General features: G+C 38.1%; 3 protein-coding genes across 4 annotated transcripts in view; 1 reads left to right on the forward strand and 2 right to left on the reverse strand.

The window, feature by feature from the left end:
* Positions 1 to 22,585, forward strand: part of LOC117983448 (uncharacterized) — an 80,222-nt gene that overhangs the window by 18,111 nt on the left and 39,526 nt on the right. The gene's annotated exons all lie outside the window — the stretch shown is intronic.
* Positions 3,441 to 4,776, reverse strand: LOC117983453 (lipase 1-like). The gene has a single exon (XM_034970008.2). The coding sequence runs from the start codon at positions 4,735 to 4,737 to the stop codon at positions 3,490 to 3,492; it is 1,248 nt and encodes a 415-aa protein (XP_034825899.1). The 5' UTR covers positions 4,738 to 4,776; the 3' UTR covers positions 3,441 to 3,489.
* LOC117983452 (lipase 1-like) lies at positions 6,098 to 7,348 on the reverse strand. Its single transcript, XM_034970007.1, has one exon. It carries the CDS (start codon positions 7,346 to 7,348, stop codon positions 6,098 to 6,100), a length of 1,251 nt encoding a protein of 416 aa, XP_034825898.1.

Consider the following 22,585-nt stretch of genomic DNA (forward strand, 5'->3'; position numbering starts at 1 on the left):
AATTTTACGCAGACGAAGTCGCGGGCAACTGCTAGTAAAATATAAATAAGTGCACGCTCTTGGACGATGGTCAGGGCCGCTGTACCGGCCGGTCAATGTCCGGCACCTCGTCGTGTTGGAGGTCAACTACAACGGATTATGTATGTGGATAAATGTACAATTAACATGATTACTACTATTTATCTAATCATAAGTCTCTAAACTAGACGTCCACGCGATGGCCTATCCATATTTAAAAAAAATTTGTTTATTTGCCAGATTGCATTACAATTATAATACACTAGCTTAAATGCTCGCGACTTCGTCCGCGTGGACTACACAAATTTCGAAACCCCTGTTTTATTATCAAAAATCCTTTGTTAAGGTGACGCAGTACGCTCGGCTGTAATTGCCGGCGCAGGCGCAGGTGGGTAACCTGTTTGCTTTTCACCTAACATAGTGTGGAAAGGTGAGAGGCAGGAATAGGTCGAATATAAATAAAACACAAAACCTAAAGTCTTATAGGTAGGTAATAAAATACAAATATTTATTACTGATAATGTCTTGTCAATACTTAAGTGTTATGCAACTAATGAATTGTTTGTCCTGGCGTTGCATTAAATACTTGCTTGTATACTCATTACCTTGCACCATTTGGGCTAGCATCTGTGACCTAAGTAATAGTAAATAGCCTACGAGTCGGTTGCAAAGTAAATATAGGCAATACTTAGAATACCTATTACCTACTTACTAAATGAGCGATCTTAATATTACTTTGTCTAAGTACATTAAAGGCATAAAAAAGAATCATCAAAATCGGTTCATAGCGGACGGAGTAATCGCGTAACAAACATACAAAAACAATTTAAAAAAAAAATATCCAGTCGAATTGAGAACCTGCTCCTTTTTTGAAGTCGGTAAAAAAATAAACAAGAGTTGCATTCCAATTTCCAACCCAACTGTGGACTGTGCAACAATTGAAATTCCATAATCTACCTAGTCAAACGTCATTAAAATAGAACCTAGAACAGGTAGGTACCTAGGTACACGAACGAAGTCTACTTACAATAAAATCAGAGAAAAAAACAAGTTCAAGATCGTACGCAGCTGCAAGAATATGAATTCCTTACAAGTTCTATGAAGGAAGCAATACGAACTACCCATAATAATAAATGCGATGTTTGTTTGTTGGTTGGTCCTTCAATCACATCGCAACGGAGAAGCGGATCGTCGTAACTTTTTGCACGGGTTGAAAACCTGGAGAGTGGGATAATCAATTAGACATACAGGCTATATTAATCCCGGAAAATCAAAGAGTTCCCACGAGGTTGTTAAAAACCTATTGTAAACCCCCCCCCCCCCCCCCCCCATTCCAACAGTGTCCAGTAATTATATCAACATTTTAGTTTAAATCTATATTTTTATGATCTAAAGTCTTCTAAACATATAAAAGGAAAAGGTGACTGACTGACTGACTGATCTATCTACGCACAGCTCAATCTATCTACTTCACGGATCGGGCTGATATTTGGCATGCAGATAGCTATTATGACGTAGGCATCCGCTAAGAAAGGATTTTTGAAAATTCAACCCCTAAAGGGATGAAATAGGGGTATAAGATATAAAGACGATAGATATATAACGATATAAAGACGGAGTGAAACCTGGTCGATTGTTTAGTCTCGATAAATAATATAATGATGGGATAGTGAAGTTATTATTATAGCTATTGTATTCAGTATTAATACAAAGTATAGGTATACCAATTAAAATATACTTAGGTAATTTTCATAGTTAATTTTCTTGTATTTCTTTTTTCTGTGTTTTAATAAATTGTATCTTATCAGTTAGTTAGTGCATATATTTATTTAAGAATTGTTGTGTACACATATTTAGGGTTACCGCTTAGATCTTAATCTATTGTTTTTTATTTTTATTTGGACCATTTATAGCTGAAACCTGTTTTGTGTGCCTTTATAATAAAATAAAAATAAAATAAAATAAAATAGGTACGTAAGTTATAACTTAAAATTAGTATAATGAAATATCTCATTAAAATCAGATGTTTTAATTATAATTAGAACTTGAGAAAAGTCACAAGCACGTGCTAAGTAAGAATTATAATTATCCACGATTTCCAACGCCTTGAACAACCAGTTTCTCGCCTCTCAATATCAAGGTTCAACTACACGATGCCGCTGTTGCATCCAACTACGTACATCTACTGCAGGCAATTATTATTATTCAACTATTAACCTTCATTATAATATCTTTATAATAATAACTAGACTAGACTGCACTTTCAAAATCCTATTTTATTGCCTTAGGGGTTGAATTTACACAAGTATTTCAAGTTATTGTCGCTTAAAATGCACATAACTCTGAAAAATTAGAAGTGTATGCCCAAGAATCGAACACTACACCTGTCGAATACAAGGCCAACGCACGTTTTAACCACTAGACTATCTCAGCTTTTTTACTGTTTACTTATTTTACGGCAATAATTACGACTTATTTTCTCGTCTGTAGAGGAAGTAAAAAAGACCTTAACGGATATGTCCTTAGTTTTAATAATAAACCTTTTAAACCGATCATTAAGGTAAATGGATAAATAAAATAATTTTTTGTAAAAGTCTTCTTATAAACAAAAAATTTTGACCATGAAACGACATATTCTGATAATGATATATTATATTACAAAGAGGCGTGTATTTGAAGAACATCCGGTAACTACTTTAAATAATAGGACAATTATTGTAAAAAAAATTGTAAAGAACTACCAGTTTTTTTGTTCCTAGTTATGAAATGAATACTATAAATTAATATGATCTAAAATAATTTATATGATGACAGCACTATTTTACTCAGACCAAATTAACAATACTAATTTTATTATTATAGTCCGTACAAAATGACTTCTCATGCGCCATTTTAACTCTATGGGTCAATTGTCATGTCAAAAATACAGTTTACCTTTAAGGCCCAAGACACGGTCTGCCCGCGAAAATCAAATTTAATTTGGTTTTTCGCAATTTGTAAACTAATACGACAAAGTAGGCTTACGGCATTCAAATTGAGCCCCTAGCAGTATCATCTTCTCAGGCTTATATAAAAATCTTTACTTGAAAGTGTCCAGTTTAAGAAATTAGTCAAAATAATGCCTAATTTGTGAGTAGCTCACGTCAAACTCATTATTTTGACTAATTTCTTAAACTGAACACTTTCAAGTAAAGATTTTTATATAAGCCTGTGAAGATGATACTGCTAGGCCCTATGAGCTCAATTTGAATGCCATAAGCCTACTTTGTCGTATTAGTTTACAAATTGCGCAAACCAAATTAAATTTGATTTTCGCGAGCAGACCGTGTCTTCCACCTTAAAAGAAGGCCTTAAATCGTACTTTTGACATGACAATTGACACACAAAGTTAAAACGGCGCGTGAAAAGTCGTTTTGTACGTATAATAATTAATTTTGGAGATCAATTTTTTATTAATTAAAGTGCCGCAAGTTAAACTACACTATACTTCAATAAATACTGGTTCAATTTGGGAAAGATCAATCGTTTGTTGAACTGACTGTACGTCACGTCGAGGTGGTTCCACAGCGGGTCGGCCACTTCCCTCGCCTCCAACACATTCGGCAATTGCTTCACCAGCCAGGCCACGTCCTTTGTGTCCACTAAGTGATCGTTCCTTCCATATAACGCTACAAAAGGCACGGTCGATGCACTAAGATTGTAGCTCGGTGGCTGCTCCACGCCGTAAATCTCTAAATTTCTTGCACCATAATCAAATTTTTGAAATCTATCCGATTGCATACTCTGTCCATATCGCGCCATGTTGTGCGTGGAGGTACCGGCCGGAAAATGACCGAAAAGTACTTGTACAGTTTCATCGTCCACGGAACCCGGATGATACGCGTCGATTAGAGCAGGAACCCTCCCACAAAGAGCCTCCGAGATCACTCTGAACTTGCACAGAAAAGAAAGGAACTCTTGCTCAATCGCGCCTTTAGAAAACATTTCATTGAACCCTGTTATAGACAATACCCCTTCAAACTTGCTTATCGCTTTGGCAAATGTTCTATACGTCACTGACCTGGTGTAAGTCTGTCTCGCTGCAGGAGCCAATCCTATCAAAACGTTCGCTTTGTCACAATATCCAGGTCTTTCCGAACACATGATGAGGAACGTCCCAGCACCTTGAGAGAAGCCGACATAGTTCACTTTTCTTTCTCCAGTATTTTTTAAAACATAATCTATAGTAGCGGGGATATCGTAGAGTCCGATTTCGTCGACTGAGAATTGCCAAAATTTTGAATTTTTATCTGGGTCCATATGAACGTGTCTTCTAGAATAGTAGTTCCCGCGCTGGTTGCCAACCCACAGATCGTGGCACTGCTCAGCTATCAAGTAGGCTAACCCTGCGTTAGGACCAGCGTCTAGCCAAGCGTCTGCGCTCTGGAGAAGGCCATGCATGAGAATCACTGGAGGTCGTTTAAACTGGTTGCACTCCTTTCTTCTTATCCGGAATATGGTAAGAATATATCCATCGTCAGTTGTGACAGTATGCTCTTCAGACACAAAGCCATATTTGCCACTTATTTGTGTGAAATTGAGATATGAGTCCTCGTGGTAGCCCAGGTACCGCTTCATCTCACTGTCGATAGGGATCACCTTTAGTCTTATTATGTTCCCAACAATAATCGCCACTGATATTAAAAGGACGTTGAAGGTGACATTTGCTTTTGACGCCATGATATCAACTGACGATGTAGCGGGTAACTCTGCTAAGGATTGAATGTTAATATTAAAACTTCTCGACGTCTCTGTCTGTCTGTCATTTTTTTATGATAGTATTGTATGATACCGAGTCAGGAAAAACTTAATTATAAATGGAATAATGGTGATTACGTCACAAAAAATAAAAGAAGTAATTAAATTGCACGTTTTTGTATAAGTATATTTATATCATTTTGCGCACAACGTTTTCAGGACGTAAATATATTTAATTTATTAATCTTCGTAAATCTAAATATATAACTGACTGACTGACTGATCTTTCAACGTACAGCTCAAACTACTAGACGGATGGAGCTGAAATTTGGCATGCAGATAGCTATTATGATGTAAATATCTATTAAGAAAGGATTTTCGAAAATTCAACCCCCGGGAGTAAAATAGAGAATTGAAATCTGTGTAGTTCACGCAGACGAAATCGCGGGCATAAGCTACTTACTTATAGTTCTTGGTCATTATCACTACCGATATTACAAATGCGAAAGTGTATTTGTTTATTGGTTTGTCCTTCAATTACGCCGCTGCAACGAATCGACGTGATTTTGGTATAGATATAGGTTTTTAAAGACCTAGAAAGTGACATAGGCTACTTTTTGTCTTGAAAAATCAAAAAGTTCTAAGGGAATTTTTAAAAATCCTAATCTTCGCAAAGTCGTGGGCAACAGCTAGTAACAAAATATGTTGTTCACGGTTTAGTAGCCACGTTGATTGAAATACACTTATTAATATAAGTGAAGCCACGGGGCGCGCCTAGTGTAAGGGCAACTACAACATTGTTTCCGCATTTTAAATGCCGCCTGTTTGTGAAGTGTATCAATTAAACAATTAATTATGTTCGTTTATACGTCGCGTTGTTTACGTGCAACCGATCCACAACGGCACCGACTAAACGGATGCCAATATCGTGATGCAGTATAAACTTATAGCTCAGTATAAACTGGACCTATTATTATTATTTATTTATTTTACATCTAAAGGGAACGGCAGTGCCACTTACACTAACAAGATGATTAATGATAGACGCAAAATACAAAACGATAAAATATTAACGGATTTTGAATGTACGCTGAGAACATTGACTGACCTGTTCATACTCTCTTCATAAGTAAACGAGCATTATTGCCATGCCAATGAACGCGGTATAGGGTATACATAGGTGCCCATAGCTCTGATGTGGGACCTTTTGGGAAATTCCCATATAATATGGAACCACAAAAACCACGGAACCACTCTCTGTGTGTAATATCATATCCTTACTCTGTGGTTGAACGAAAAATAAACTCAGGCATTTTGTAGCGCAGTCGTTTTACTTTGTTTATTAACTTCTACTATATTTTTGTAAGTACTGGTGCACTTTAGGAAATAACATTTTGTTGACATACTGACTGTAGGTCATGTCGAAATGGTTCCACAATGGGTCAGCTATCTCTTCCGTTCCCAACACGTTCGGCAACTGGTTCACCAACCAAAACACATCCTTGGGGTCAACGATATAGTCATTTCTTCCATAAAACGTCACACACGGTACGGTCACTGCAGTCAGATTGTAACTCGGGGGCTGCTCAGTTCCATAAATTCCAAGATTCCTCCCTCTTCCGTAATCAAACTTTTGAAATTTTTCCGTTCGCATACTTTGTCCGTATCGCGCCATGTTGTGTGTCGAAGTTCCAGCGGGCACATACCCAATCATAACTTGCAACGTTTCGGCAGATATGGACCCTGGATGGAAGGAGTCGAGCACACCGACCACCGTCCCGCAAATCATCTCGGAAGTTGCTCTAAACTTACACAGAAAGGCGAGTAACTCTTGCACGAACGCACCTTTAGAAAAAAGTTCATGGACACCTGTCAAAGTCAAAACTCCTTCCAATTTTCTGACACTTTCACATATCTTTCTAAACATAACTGATTTGCTGTGGGTATGCCTCGTGGCTGGAGCTAATGCTATCAAAACGTTCGCTTTGTCACAATATCCAGGTCTCTCCGAGCACATGATGAAGAAGGTCCCAGCACCCTGCGAGAAGCCAATGTAGTTCAGCTTCTCTTCCCCAGTATTCCGTAAAACATAATCTATAGTAGCGGGTATATCGTACAGTCCGATCTCGTCTACAGAAAATTGCCAAAATTTGGAATCTCTATCTGGATCTAAGTGGATATGTTTTCGGGAATAATAGTTTCCACGCTGGTTTCCAACCCACAGGTCGTAACAGGCATCTGCTATCAGATAAGCCAATCCTGCATTCGGTCCAGCATTCAACCAGCCGTCCGAGCTCTGGATGAGTCCATGCATAAGAATCACTGGCGGACTTTTGAACTGCTGACATCTCTTGCTTTTTATTCGAAAAATGGTAAGAATGTATCCATCTTCAGTTGTCACCGTATGTTCTTCTGATGCAAAGCCGTACTGGCCACTCAACTCTGTGAAGTTGAGAAGAGAATCATTATGGTATCCTAACGCACGTTTGATCTCTCTGTCGAAAGGGTTCACTTTAAGTCTTATAACATTTCCAACACTAATCACGACCGATAATAAAACAACGTTGAAGATGACATTAGCTTTGGACGCCATTTTATCATTTGATGGTGTAAAATCTGGTTATACGAAAATCTAGGTATACAAATAAAAAAGCTATAGGTATATAAATTATTAAGTAGAAACAGTTTAACCGAAATGAATCTTATATTCATCTCATTAAAGTTATTAATTATTTGTCATAGTAAAAAACATTTTATCATAAAAATGCTTATAAAGGTCCGGACCACAGCTTCTGTGATTCATATTGTGGCCTTGTGTGGTCACATTCGGTTATCACAGCTTACTTAGGTAGCTGATAACAACAATAACTGATTTTATGGCATTCTCAACTTCTAGAAACTTGAAATTTTGCATATTTTGTATGTTTTCTCTATACCGTTGTTTCACTATAAGCAAGGATTCCAAGTGAGTAAAACCGGGGCGGGTAACTAGTTAGGTACACAGCTCTTTACTTACTGAAGAAGTAGGTAACATAACATGAGGTAGACAATTAATGCAAAATACTCTTTTATTAAGTTTTTGTGGATAGTAAATCATTTTATGTTAAATATTATTTGGTCATTTTAATAATATTATGCTAATGATATTATATTATGATCTAGTTATTTATATTATGGTCCAAGATCCCAGTGCCGCCAGACGTTCCTTATTTTCTGAGAAACAAAATGTGTGGGACAGAGTAGTGTTAGTGTATACTATTAATGTACGCCAATTTTAAGATATCAGTTGCTAAAGACACGTAAAATATTACTCACTTTTCTTAATGTCTAAGTGCTGATTTTTATGTATACTTCCTGAGTACCATAATATAAAAAATACAACTCAGATTATAAGTAAGATAAACTATGTTATTTTTGCGAGCTTGAAGCGTCTGGTGGAAATTACTTCCGGCAGGAAAACATGCATGAAAATCAGCAGTCAGTCTTTAAGAAAAGTAAGCATCAGGTGAGATTGCAGTCAAGGGCTAACTTGTATCTCAATAAAAAAAAAAAGCATTTTTTTCAAATAGGTACTTTCAGTAGCTGATATCTATAAATTAGCCCATGGCACAAGCTAGCAGATATGTGTACGTTAATAGTAGTAAAAAAGCGATGATAGCCCAGTGGTTAGGACGTCCGCCATCTAATCGGAGGTCGGCGTTCGAGCCCGACCACGAACCTCTAACTTTTCGGAGTTATGTGCATTTTAATTAATTAAATATCACTTGCTTTAACTGTGAAAGAAAACATCGCGAGGAAACCTGCATGCCTGCGAGTTCTCCATAATGTTCGCAAAGGTGTGTGAAGTCTACCAATCCGCACATGGACAGTGTTGGTAGACTATGGCCAAAACCCTTTTCACTCTGAGAGGAGACCTGTGCTGAGGTTGATCATGATGCATGAAGAACAAGTACACACTAAGACTACTCAATCCCATACATTTTGTTTCTCAGAAAATAGGAAGGTCTGGCGGCACTGGGATCTTGCTCTATTACTCAAAAAAAGCTTTAACCTAATTTTATTTTACTAACTAATTAAGAACCTAGCTACTTAATTTAAATTTTGATCCCTCTCTCAAAATATTTGCATAATAAGTATTAATTTAATCGGATGCTACGACCTCTAACTGCGTTTACTTGTTTCAAAACGGCTTTTTAGGGATCCGTAGCCAAATGGCAAAAAACAGAACCCTTACAGATGTATGTCTGTCTGTCTGTCTGTCTGTCCGTCCGTATGTCACAGCCACTTTTTTCCGAAACTATAAGAGCTATACTGTTGAAACTATGCTATACTGTAGATGTAAGTGCGCGAGAGATACTTCCAAAGTGGTAAAATGTGTGTGTGTGTGTCCCTGTAACTTCGGAAATAAGAGAATGATAAAACTAAAAAAAAAATATGATGTAGGTACATTACCATGTAAACTTCCACCGAAAATTGGTTTGAATGAGATTCTAGTAAGTAGTTTTTGATTTATCGTGCAAAATGTCGATAAAATACGATTGTAGTACGAAACCCTCAGTGCGCGAGTCTGATTCGCACTTGGCCGGTTTTTTAATCTCTAGAAATCGAATCGGCAACTTTTGCAAGATAGGTAGGTACCTAGTCATGCACTCTGCAAACCACAGTCCATGCTAATATTATAAATGCGAAAGTGTGTCTGTCTGTCTGTCTGCTAGCCTTTCACGACCCATCCGTTCAACGGATTTTGACGAAATTTGGAACAGCGATAGATTGCATCCCAGGGAAGGACATAGGCTAATCTTTATCCCGAAAAATCAAAGAGTTTCCACGGGATATTTAAAAACCTAAAACCACGCGGACGAAGTCGCGGGCATCATCTAGTCTATTATAATTTGGCATTTTATTTAATTAGTTAATAACCTTATACCTACCTACCTAGAGAGTAGAGAATAACAAAATTTATTATGTGGCTTCAAAACATTTTCAATACCTTTCAAGCCATTCATAAAATTCTAATACATACCTTCCCCTCTTCCTAATATAAATTACCACGTACTTGGGAATTACTTTTCCACGTAAATGTATCCGTGCGAAAATGACTCTTGTTTTAATAGCAGTAAAGTCCAAGGTAAGTGTCTTAGCACCTGCTGTATAGAAACCTTTATTACACCCTTATTACTATTACTATTACGGGTTATTCCCGTTGAGTCACACCCCCGTGTGTAACACTGTGACACAAGGTGCCTAAAATTTCAAAACATTCACAACAGTGTTACTCAACGGGAATTAATTTGAACTTGTTGGCACCTTGTGTCACACCTACATAAATACATAATTATTATTGCGCGTGTATCAAGTATCAACTGATTGTGCACTTTTCCGGGATGTTATTTATTTATAAATACAAGATGGCGGACATGATTTTTTTTACAAAAAATTGACATGGGTGTCGTTTTTAGGGTTTTCGAGGGTGCTGAATTTGATGATGACATTTATTCTGAAATCCAAGATGGCGGACATGATTTTTTTTACAAAAAATTGACATGGGTGTCGTTTTTAGGGTTTTCGAGGGTGCTGAATTTGATGATGACATTTATTCTGAAATCCAAGATGGCGGACATGATTTTTTTTACAAAAAATTGACATGGGTGTCTATTTCAGGGTTTTAGAGGGTGCTGAATTTGATGATGACATTTATTCTGAAATCCAAGATGGCGGACATGATTTTTTTTACAAAAATTGACAGGGGGGTCGTTTTCAGGGTTTTCGAGGGTGCTTAATTTGATGATGACATTTATTCTGAAATCCAAGATGGCGGACATGATTTTTTTTTACAAAAATTGACATGGGTGTCGTTTTCAGGGTTTTAGAGGGTGCTGAATTTGATGATGACATTTATTCTGAAATCCAAGATGGCGGACATATTTTTTTTTTACAAAAAATTGACATGGGTGTCGTTTTCAGGGTTTTCTAGGGTGCTGAATTTGATGATGACATTTATTCTGAAATCCAAGATGGCCGACATGGATTTTTTTCCAAAAAATTGACAGGGGTGTCGTTTTCAGGGTTTTCGAGGGTGCTGAATTGGATGATGACATTTATTTTGAAATCCAAGATGGCCGACATGGATTTTTTACAAAAAATAGACATGGGTAGCGTTTTCAGGGTTTTCGAGGGTGCTGAATTTGATGATGACATTTATTCTGAAATCCAAGATGGCGGACATGATTTTTTTTTACAAAAAATAGACATGGGTGTCGTTTTCAGGGTTTTCGAGGGTGCTGAATTTGATGATGACATTTATTTTCAAATCCAAGATGGCCGACATGGATTTTTTACAAAAAATATACATGGGTGTCGTTTTCAGGGTTTTCGAGGGTGCTGAATTTGATGGTGACATTTATTTTGAAATCCAAGATGGCCGACATGGATTTTTAAAAAAATTTACATGGGTGTCGTTTTAGGGTTTTAGAGGGTGCTGAATTTGATGGTGACATTTATTTTGAAATCCAAGATGGCCGACATGGATTTTTAAAAAAATTTACATGGGTGTCGTTTTCAGGGTTTTCGAGGGTGCTGAATTTGATGGTGACATTTATTTTGAAATCCAAGATGGCCGACATGGATTTTTAAAAAAATTGACATGGGTGTCGTTTTAGGGTTTTTGAGGGTGCTGAATTTGATGATGACATTTATTTTGAAATCCAAGATGGCTGACATGGATTTTTTTACAAAAAATAGACATGGGTGTCGTTTACAGGGTTTTCGTGGGTGCAGAATTTGATGATGACATTTATTTTTAAATTCAAGATGGCCGACATGAATTTTTTACAAAAAATTGACATGGGTGTCGTTTTCAGGGTTTTCGAGCAAGCTGAATTTAATGATGACATTTGTTTTGAAATCCAAGATTGCCGATAGATTTTTACAAAAAATAGACATGGGAGATTTTTGTAAAAAATCCATTTTGGCCATCTTGGATTTAAAATTAAATGTCATCATCCAATTCAGCACCCTCGAAAACCTGAAAACGACACCCATGTCTATTTTTTGTAAAAAATCTATGTTGGCCATCTTGGATTTCAAAATAAATGTCACCATCAAATTCAACACCCTCGAAAACCCTGAAAACGACACCCATGTCTATTTTTTGTAAGAAATCCATTGTGGCCATCTTGGATTTGAAAATAAATGGTTCATCAAATTCAGCACGCTCAAAAACCCTGAAAACGACACCCATGTCTATTTTTTGTAAAAAATCCATGTGGGCCATGTTGGATTTCAAAATAAATGTCATCATCAAATTCAGCACCCTCGAAAACCCTGAAAACGACACCCATGTCTATTTTTTGTAAAAAATCCATGTCCGGCTATCTTGGATTTAAAAATAAATGTCATCATCAAATTCAGCACCCTCAAAAACCCTAAAACGACACCCATGTCAATTTTTTTGTAAAAAATCCATGTCGGCCATCTTGGATTTCAAAATAAATGTCACCATCAAATTCAGCACCCTCGAAAACCCAGAAAACGACACCCATGTCTATTTTTTGTAAAAAATCCATGTCGGCCATCTTGGATTTGAAAATAAATGTCATCATCAAATTCAGCACCCTCGAAAACCCTGAAAACGACACCCATGTCTATTTTTTGTAAAAAAATCCATGTCGGCCATCTTGGATTTCAGAATAAATGTCATCATTAAATTCAGCACCCTCGAAAACCCTGAAAACGACACCCATGTCAATTTTTTGTAAAAAAAGTCATGTCCGCCATCTTGGATTTCAGAATAAATGTCATCATCAATTTCAGCACCCTCGAAAACCCTGAAAACGACACCCATGTCTATTTTTTGTAATAAATCCATGTCGGCCATCTTGGATTTCAAAATAAATGTCATCATCCCATTCAGCACCCTCGAAAACCCTGAAAACGACACCCATGTCAATTTTTTGTAAAAAATCCATGTCGGCCATCTTGGATTTCAGAATAAATGTCATCATCAAATTCAGCACCCTCGAAAACCCTGAAAACGACACCCATGTCAATTTTTTGTAAAAAAAAAATTATGTCCGCCATCTTGGATTTCAGAATAAATGTCATCATCAAATTAAGCACCCTCGAAAACCCTGAAAACGACACCTCTGTCAATTTTTGTAAAAAAATCATGTCCGCCATCTTGGATTTCAGAATAAATGTCATCATCAAATTCAGCACCCTCTAAAACCCTGAAAACGACACCCATGTCAATTTTTTGTAACAAAATCCATGTCCGCCATCTTGGATTTCAGAATAAATGTCATCATCAAATTCAGCACCCTCTAAAACCCTGAAAACGACACCCATGTCAATTTTTTGTAAAAAAATCCATGTCCGCCATCTTGGATTTCAGAATAAATGTCATCATCAAATTCAGCACCCTCGAAAACCCTAAAAACGACACCCATGTCAATTTTTTGTAAAAAAATTCATGTCCGCCATCTTGTATTTATAAATAAATAACATCCCGGAAAAGTGCACAATCAGTTAATACTTGATACACGCGCAATAATATGTATTTATGTAGGTGTGACACAAGGTGCCAACAAGTTCAAATTAATTCCCGTTGTGTAACAGTGTTACTCAACGGGAATGTTTTGAAATTTTAGGCACCTTGTGTCACAGTGTTACACACGGGGGTGTGACTCAACGGGAATAACCCTTTATTACCGAGTAATAAAATGTAAACTTACATCTTGCTGTTCTACAGGCACGAGGCAAAGCTTTACAACCCGAATTAAACCTTGTTCCCCTATGCTATGGTTTGATTTCATTTGGTCTGTTTACTCCTCGCATTACTGTGGAGAAATGGGCGTTACTACCATGAAATAAAGCACACTGACTCCACAGTGTTATGGTAACTCGTTTGAACTCTAAACCTCAGGGAAAATTACGCGGAAATTGGATCGCTTCGTGTTACCAGTACCCGTAGTACAAGATTTTACGTCTCACCAAACCAAACCAAATTCGAGAGTCGAAATACTTCCGCGTTACAGTAAACTGGATCTTAAATGCCTTGTTTTAAAGCTCAAGTTTATCTACACTTCTACAGCCAGCGCTCCAAGCGGAAACATTGCGAAATTAAAATCAGTGGCATTGAATATTTGACTTCAATTCAAGGCTTTATAGGTCCATTTTACTGTAACGCGGAAGTATTTCGACTCTCGAATTTGGTTTCGTTTGGTGAGACGTAAAATCTTGTACTACGGGTACGGAACGTTACCAGAACAGAACAGCGGTATTGTTATTTTCAGGGAACTGAAACTTAACTTTAGACCATTGCAATTTAACTTTTCGAAAAGTTCCCGTGACAGATTCGAATGCATCGGGCGGATCGAATGCTGATAACGTCTGTCAGTATACCTACTCATCAATGATCAACCTATCGCCGGCGCACTACTGAGAATAGGTTTCTTCTCAGAATGAGAAGGGTTCAGAGCCGTAATGTCGAAAAAGTACGACTGTACTACGGAACTCTCGGTGCGCGAGCCTGACTCGCACTTGGCCGGTTTTTTATTTATTGAAGTTGATAAAAACAGTAGCTGCGTCCCACCACTCCACCACTCCACCCACACCTTCAGTGTGTCTTGAGCCCAAGGACGCTTAAGCCTTGAGAGTTTTATATGATTCCACAATGCGGCCGATTATCTGGGGGGGGGTAGGGGGAGGGTAGTAGCCCACAGTTTGAGAAGCTACTCCACTTCATTAATGGGAACGGATACGGCCGGCTGACCTAGTTGCCGCGATCGAAGGGTCAATGACTCTAACCCACTGACATGAACATATACAAGCAAGCTCGCTGGAAGAGGTGTGCCATACAAAATGATAGTCATTCTTTGTGCAGATGTGAAGCGCTCCGCCGAGTGTACAGTACGCTTAGTATAAGTACCTACTTACGTCTCTACTACTACGTATTTGAGAGTCGAAACACAGTAATGTCAAAGCAAAATGGATCGTAAGATCCTTAAATTGAAAATACCAATGATTTTAATTTCGCAACGTTTCCGCTTGGAGCGCTGACTGTAGATGTGTAGACAAACTTGAGCTTTAAAACAAGACAGTTAAGATCCAGTTCACTATAACGCTGAAGTGTTTCGACATTCTAATACTCTCAACGTTGGTGAGACATAAAATCTCGTACTAAGCATATTGTACTATCACTGTTATAAGTCGCATTGGCAAAATTCGTTTGCGCATAATACTGCAACCTGACGCTGACCAAAACCGAATGTATACCAATGAAATACAGACCTTATTGCTTGACGTTAAGATTTTAAGCGCAAGAACAACAGATACTCGTGCTGTCTCTCTTATAATTCGCGCGTTCAAACATATATGCAACAACCAAGAGCGGACGGATACACGCTATGATTGGCTGAAATATTTTCACTTCTTTCGGAATAAGGTTACATCGGCGTTACTTATAAAAGTGGTAGAGTAGGTACTGTACCGGGAATTAAATATGATTATTTGTTTCTTGGTCTTCGTGTTGACATTATGTTGCCAGTTGTCTAACATCACTGACATATTATTTTAGTTCCGAGTACGGTCGCATGACGCTCACTGCTGATATCAGCGCCAAATGGCGAAAATCAAGTTGCTTCTAAAACAGCGGGGCGATTCGATAACTTAAGACTAACAATAAATGTCAAATGAGCTCAGTAGCTATCATTTAGTCTTCTTCTTCTTCTTCTCGAGTACGGTTACCTCAAATACGGGCAGCCAAAAGAGCCGCAACCGCGATAGCTCGGTCGGTAGCCTCGTGTAGCTCCTCGTTCGTGCTGGTCGTCGGGCACGCCGCACGCAGGGCACCCAGTCATGTGCGCAATGCTCTGTCTCGGATGATGATTTAGTATTAGACACCGAGTTAACGAATCAGCAGGCAAATCGGCAGGTCCAGTGAACTTGTATTAATAGAGGTCCTTGGCTCATGCCCGATAGGGAATGCCAGCTTGTGATTTTTTATCTGTACAGATATCGGGACTTCGTAAGTAGTCCGTGTTTTATTTTTGGAATGTTTCGGGGTGCGAGCTATTTTTAGAGGAGCGAAAAAAATATAAGAGGCAAGAAAAGTTTAAAAAACCGGCCAAGTGCGAGTCAGGCTCCCGCAACGAGGGTTCCGTACTACAGTCGTATTTTTTCGACATTTTGCACGATAATTCAAAAACTATGATGCATAAAAATAAATAAAAATCTATTTTAGAATGCACAGGTGAAGATCTTTCATAATATTATGATACCCCACTTGATATTTGAAAATACTAATTATTAGTTCATGACCACAATTTTTTTTTTGTGTGATGTAACCACAAATTCACGGTTTTCAAATTTGTCATGTCAGCTATAAGAACTACCTTCCTGCCAAATTTCATGATTCTAGGTCAACGAGAAGTACCATATAGGTTTCTTGGCAGACAGTAGGCAACAAAGTGATCCTAGAAGGGTTCCTTTTTTCCTTTCGAGGTACAGAACCCTAACAATAGACTAGATGAAAGCCTCCGGTGTCCGGTGTATGCAGTTACCTGACATGACAGAATGCAGAAGGTATTTACATATTCTAATGGAAGTTCCGCCGGAAATAGAAGCGCCTATAGGTTGGAAATAGAAGCGCCTATAGGTTGGAAATAGAAGCGCCTATAGGTTGGAAATAGAAGCGCCTATAGGTTGGAAATAGAAGCGCCTATAGGTTGGAAATAGAAGCGCCTATAGGTTGGAAATAGAAGCGCCTATAGGTTGGAAATAGAAGCGCCTATAGGTTGGAAATAGAAGCGCCTATAGGTTGGAAATAGAAGCGCCTATAGGTTGGAAATAGCTAGGGGTAGGTCGTCTGCATCCGTCAGCGTACCAGATTATTTCATATGATTTCCTACGTGGTGGGGTCCATGTATGTAGCCTATTTGTTATTTTATTTATTCTCCGACTAGATGATGCCCGCGACTTCGTCCACGTGGATTTAGGTTCTTAAAAATCCCGTGGAAACTCTTTGAATTTCCGGGATTAAAAGTAGCCTATGTCCTTCCCCGGGACGCAAGCTATATCTGTACCAAATTTCGTCAAATTCGGTTAAATGGTTAAGCCGTGAAAAGCTAGCAGACAGACAGACACTTTCGCATTGATAATATTAGTATGGAATTATGGATATGGATGATTTCCTACTTGGTGGGGTCCATGCAGCCTATTTGTTATTTTATATTTTACTAGCTTATTCCCGCGACTTCGTCCGCGTGGACTACACAAATTTCAAACCCCTATTTTACCCCCTTAGGGGTTGAATTTTCAAATCAATAATCAATAATAGCTATCTGCATGCCGAATTTCGGGCCGATCCGTCCAGTAGTTTGAGTTGTGTCAGCAGTAAGTCAGTCAGTCAGTCAGTCAGTCAGTCACCTTTTCCTTTTATTTGTTTGAACAACTTTATTGTTGTATAACAAAATTACAGAGAGTAAGAATACAGGATACACTTAAAAAACAAAGGCCGGCCTTATCACTAAAGTGATCTCTTCCAGGCAGAACTTATAGAACTGAGACGTAAGACGAACTGTAGAAATGTAATATGATAATAATAAGCTGTGATAGCCTAGTGGTTAGCCACTTTAGGTTGTGATAGCCTCTTTCGGAGGTCGGGGGTTCGATCCCGGGCACACACCTCTAACTTTTCGGAGTTATGTGCGTTTTAATTGATTAAATACCTATCACATGCTGTAACGGTGGAGGAAAACATCGTGAGGAAACCTGCATGCCTGAGAGTTCTCCATAATGTTCTCAAAGGTGTGTGAAGTCTACCAATCCGCACATGGCCAGTGTTGGTAGACTATGGTCAAAACCCTTCTCGCTTACCCGTAGTACAAGATTTTACGTCTCACCAAACGAAACCAAATTCGAGAGTCGAAATACTTCCGCGTTACAGTAAAATGGACCTAAACAGCCTTGAATTGAAGTCAAATATTCAATGCCACTGATTTTAATTTCGCAATGTTTCCGCTTGGAGCGCTGGCTGTAGAAGTGTAGACAAACTTGAGCTTTAAAACAAGGCATTTAAGATCCAGTTTACTGTAACGCGGAAGTATTTCGACTCTCGAATTTGGTTTGGTTTGGTGAGACGTAAAATCTTGTACTACGGGTACTGAGAGGAGACCTGTGCTCTGTAGTGAGCTAGCGATGGGTTGATCATGATGAATAATAATTAAAACGGGTATAAATAGGTATTGTTTTATTTGGATTTTGGGAGGAAGTCAAGTAGTTTATCCCTGATCCCTCTCGGCGTACACTTGGCCTAAATAAGACGGGTCCTACACTCGAGTGCTGTCAAGATTTGGTCTTTTTGATAACAAAATAAAGACGAACAAGTACTTTCTGTGATACTTTGACTTCAAAAAGTTTTCCTCTTGGAATTGGCTGCGTGAAATTCGGAACAAGTTATTATTTACTAGATTATCAGCTATCCCCGCGACTTCATCTGCTTGAAGCTTATCGCACAAAAAAATGATCTCCGTAATAACCATCCTCGTACTTCAAGGTATATTATGAAAAAAGAATTAGCGAAATCGGTTCAGCTGTTCTCGAGATTTGCGATTGAAACACATACAGCGATTCATTTTTATATTATACTAGCTTATGCTCGCGACTTCGTCCGCGTGGACTACACAATTTTCAAACCCCTATTTCACCCCCTTACATCCCCAATAAATAAATAAATAAATAAAGGGCTTCATGTGGTGGTGACGTCATAATTGACTAAATTGCCTGGAATTGCGGAATTTCAATTGCCGGTGTAAGCGTGCCTTAATACAACTGAAATAAATCACATTTCTGAGAGCTTTTATGATTACTGAGAAATTGATTGGAAATGACTGTTTAATTAAACTTACCAAAGATAAATTGAATTTCTATCGGAAACTTCACAGCAGCAGTTGTTTGCTTCAACTGCGATGTAATTATTTCGAAAAGAATTTCTTTAATGCCGATATACCTACCTACAGCATTTCCTTTTAATGCAGCGCCTTTACACAAGTTTAAAAAATGTGTTAAAAGTATGCTCCTAAAAAAAGCATATTATACAGTCGCAGACTATGTAAACGATAAAAAAGCTTGTTTTTGACTCGCTCCAGCAATGCACGGGGCTGCAATGGCTTGTATAGTACGGTATAATAACATTGTAAAATGAAAAATTAAAAAGAGCAACCGCCGAGTTTCTTGCTGGTTCTTCTCGGTAGGAACGGCATTCCGAACCAGTGGTAAATTAAAACTACCTGACTATTCATAAGCACTTGTAAAAAGTTTCCAAGAATAAAAACATTCTATTCTATTCTATTCTATTCTATTCTAAAACTAGGTACACTATTTAGTAAGTACTACCTATAGCAACAGAATTGAAAATTGATTGTATTTGGAGCAATTTACACCTAGTAATCTCTATCTCTATCTATTCTATAATATAAAAATGAATCACTAAATGTGTTGCTCATCGCAAATCTCGAGAACAGCTGAACCGATTTCGCTAATTATTTTTTATGATATTCCTTGAAGTACGAGGATGGTTCTTACAGAGAGAAAAATTTAATTCAACCTCCCCCTCAATATTCTAAACTCCACCCGAGCGAAGCCGGGGCGAGTCAGCTAGTCTAAATATATAAAAGGAAAAAGGTGACTGACTGACTGACTGACCGATCCATCAACGCACAGCTCAAACTACTGGACGGATCGGGCTGAAATTTGGCACGCAGATAGCTTAATAGCTATCTACGCTACGTCATAATTGATGTAGACATTCGCTAAGAAAGGATTTTTGAAAATTCAACCCTTATTAAGGAGGTGAAAATTAACCCTTATTAAGGCTTGAAATTTGTGTAGTCCACGCGGACAAAGTCGCAGGCGTAAGCTAGTTAAATATAAATATTAGTATTTTTAATTTTGACTGGAATTTCACGCAGACAATGCCAAGGGTAAAAGTTAGTGTTTACTAATTAGTAAACTGTTATTGAAAGTGGTAAAGCGTCGGTCGACCAATACATGGTATACATGCATGCATGCATACATGTATACATGCATGCATGCATCATGTCAGGTGCAGCCCCGTTATCAAAGTTTAATTATGCCGCCGCACAGTCGCACACTGTGGCGTTTGCAAATATGCTGGACCAAATTGGCTAGTGCATTTGAATTAACTGGCTATTTTAATGTACCTATAATATTAGCCTTGCACAGCCCCTGCAGGATAACGCGGGTGACGTGCAGGTGTGCTGGGCGTCCTCCCGTCTCACAACTCGATTGCCAACTCGACCTGTCGCGTAATATAGTTTCATAATAAGTATTATGTGGTGATTCAGCGCATGGTTGTAATGGGAATTTCCGGGAAAGTGGAAATTTTCAAATATTTAAATTGCGTGCGTTAACATTCGCGTGAAGTCCCCAGCGAGGATTTATCGCCACTTAAGTTTTTGTCGTCGGCACATTCTTTATTTGAAACGGTTTCAATTTAAAGTACCTACTCTACATACCGTTCACTGTAACTTTTCCCTTGACGTTATGTTGGCACCATTGCAAATCACACAATAATGAACCCTAATTTCTAAGGAATAAAGCATGCAAAGCAATGGTGCCAACATAACGGCAGGGGTAAAGACGTTATAGTGAACGATCTGTAGACATTCTACGTAGCGGCTCTACGACGACGCGCGACGTAGAGTCTACGTAAAAACAATTGAGTAAACCACGTAAAGGTATAGTCCGCGATTGGCGCAAACGCCATTTTGAATATACCTAATATGGAAAACGAAGGAGAACCTACTTTCGTTCGGTGTACCTACACAATCGCTCATTCCTATTTCCTAACCGATTTAGACTATTTTAGGGTGTGTGTGTTCAGCTGTGCCGGTAGTGAGAGGTTCAAGCGTCACTCCCAAATTTTTAAGTTTTTTTTTTGCCAATTTTTGTTATCATATTCGTGACAAGGGAGTCAAAATAATATATTATTAAGTATACCAAGTTTCGTCACTGGTTTTCGCTTTTTGGAAGTAGATTTACTTTAAATTCCACCACGTTTTTACATGCCTAGTTACAACTTTGAACGGACTATAATGAGCTGTCACGAATCACGCTATCACGTCACGACGATTTCCACGCCACAATCACAACGGCATCCGTGTGCCATAGCCTTAGGCACAAGACACACCGGCAGAACCGAGGCGCGACTTTCTTGATAAAAACTTTATGTAGTATTTTGTCATAACAGTGGTAGCGCATGGCAAGTCCATGCGCGCCCAAGCGCGGCATTGGAGAGCAAAACTGATGCTGGAAGGGTGTTTTATAATTTCAACGGTGTATCAAAGTGCACAAAGCTTAATTTAGGTAATTAGGTAGGCTCCACTCTTATACTTCACTTCGTCTGTATTCTGCGTTGGCCTTTATTAAGGAAATTAACATTGTAGTTTTAAGTTTACGTAATTACAGTACAGAAAATAATGTACATCGGCCTTTAGAATGACATTTCGGCTTTGTAGAGCGTTGTCTCTGTCACTCATACCTATGTGACGTTTTGTCGGTCTCAACGACGGAGACAATGCTATATAAAACCCTCTTTCTAAAGGTCGATATACGTTATTTTCTGCCGTGTACTGTTATTAATTACGAAGTCAATTATATTTTGAAATGATATTTCATTTCAACATATAATTGAAATTGAAATGAAAATTTATTCATCAACAATAATTGGTTACTTATAACTCATATGGAATCCTGGAATTACAAATTTACGATTGAAAATCAAAAATGTTCAATAAATGGTACCCATTTATCATAAGTGGCGTTAACTTTGTTGCGATTCTCGTCTCTGGTGGTGTACAGTGACCTTTATCTCTCTGTTATGCTATCGCAAAACACTTTACTACATGGTTTGTTAAATTCGCAGATCGCGTGTGTAACCGTCATAAATCCCATCGCCAGTTAGTTTTTAACTGTTATGGCGTACAATATTTCCTTTGTTTAGAGTTTAAACTAACCAACAGGTAACGTGCTAAACTGTGGGGCGGATCAGTTCGTTAGCCGTGGAAACAAACTTACTATGAATGTTAAACTAAGTTTGTATTTTTAACCTTTTTGTACAGCGTACACACTTTTTCTTCCTTTTTTCTTCTTTTAAGTAGATTTTGTGGTTTCTTCTATTAGGTACCTTGTCTGATGAAATATTTAAATACATGATTACAAACAGAATCCAGAATCTAAATATTTATCATATCTTTTCTTTACCATATGTAAAGAAAAGGTGACTGACTGACTGGCTGATCTATCAAGGCACAGTTCAAACTACTGGACGGATCGGGCATGCAAATAGCTATTATAACATAAGCATCCGCTAAGAAAGTATTTTTGTAAATTCAAAGGGGGTGAAATAGGGGTTTGAAATTTGTGTAGTCCACGCGGACGAAGTCGCGAGCATAAGCTAGTCCAATATACAAACGCTCGCCTCAATGAGGGCATAGATTTTCTTATTTCTAAGTATAACCAAGCTCTTCTCAAAGAGATCACTTTTCAATTATATTTTCTATAGAACTGACCCAATGGTCTGAAAAATTGCATTTTTGATGAGTTGTCAATACGGGTGAATGAGGCTCTGCGAACCCAACAGAACACTAGTAGGTCACCCCTGGAACCCGGGGTTAGTCGATATTTAGCACCCGGAAGTGTGAGATAACTGCTACATATTTGATAACTTTTTAATTGTAGTTCAAAGTGCAGCGGAAATTTGGTTATCTAGATTACGGTTAAACTATTTAGTATAAGGGGATTGTGATCG

The sequence above is a fragment of the Maniola hyperantus genome, chromosome 7 (genome assembly GCF_902806685.2).
Source record: "Maniola hyperantus chromosome 7, iAphHyp1.2, whole genome shotgun sequence".
NCBI classification, from domain to species: Eukaryota; Metazoa; Arthropoda; class Insecta; order Lepidoptera; family Nymphalidae; genus Maniola; species Maniola hyperantus.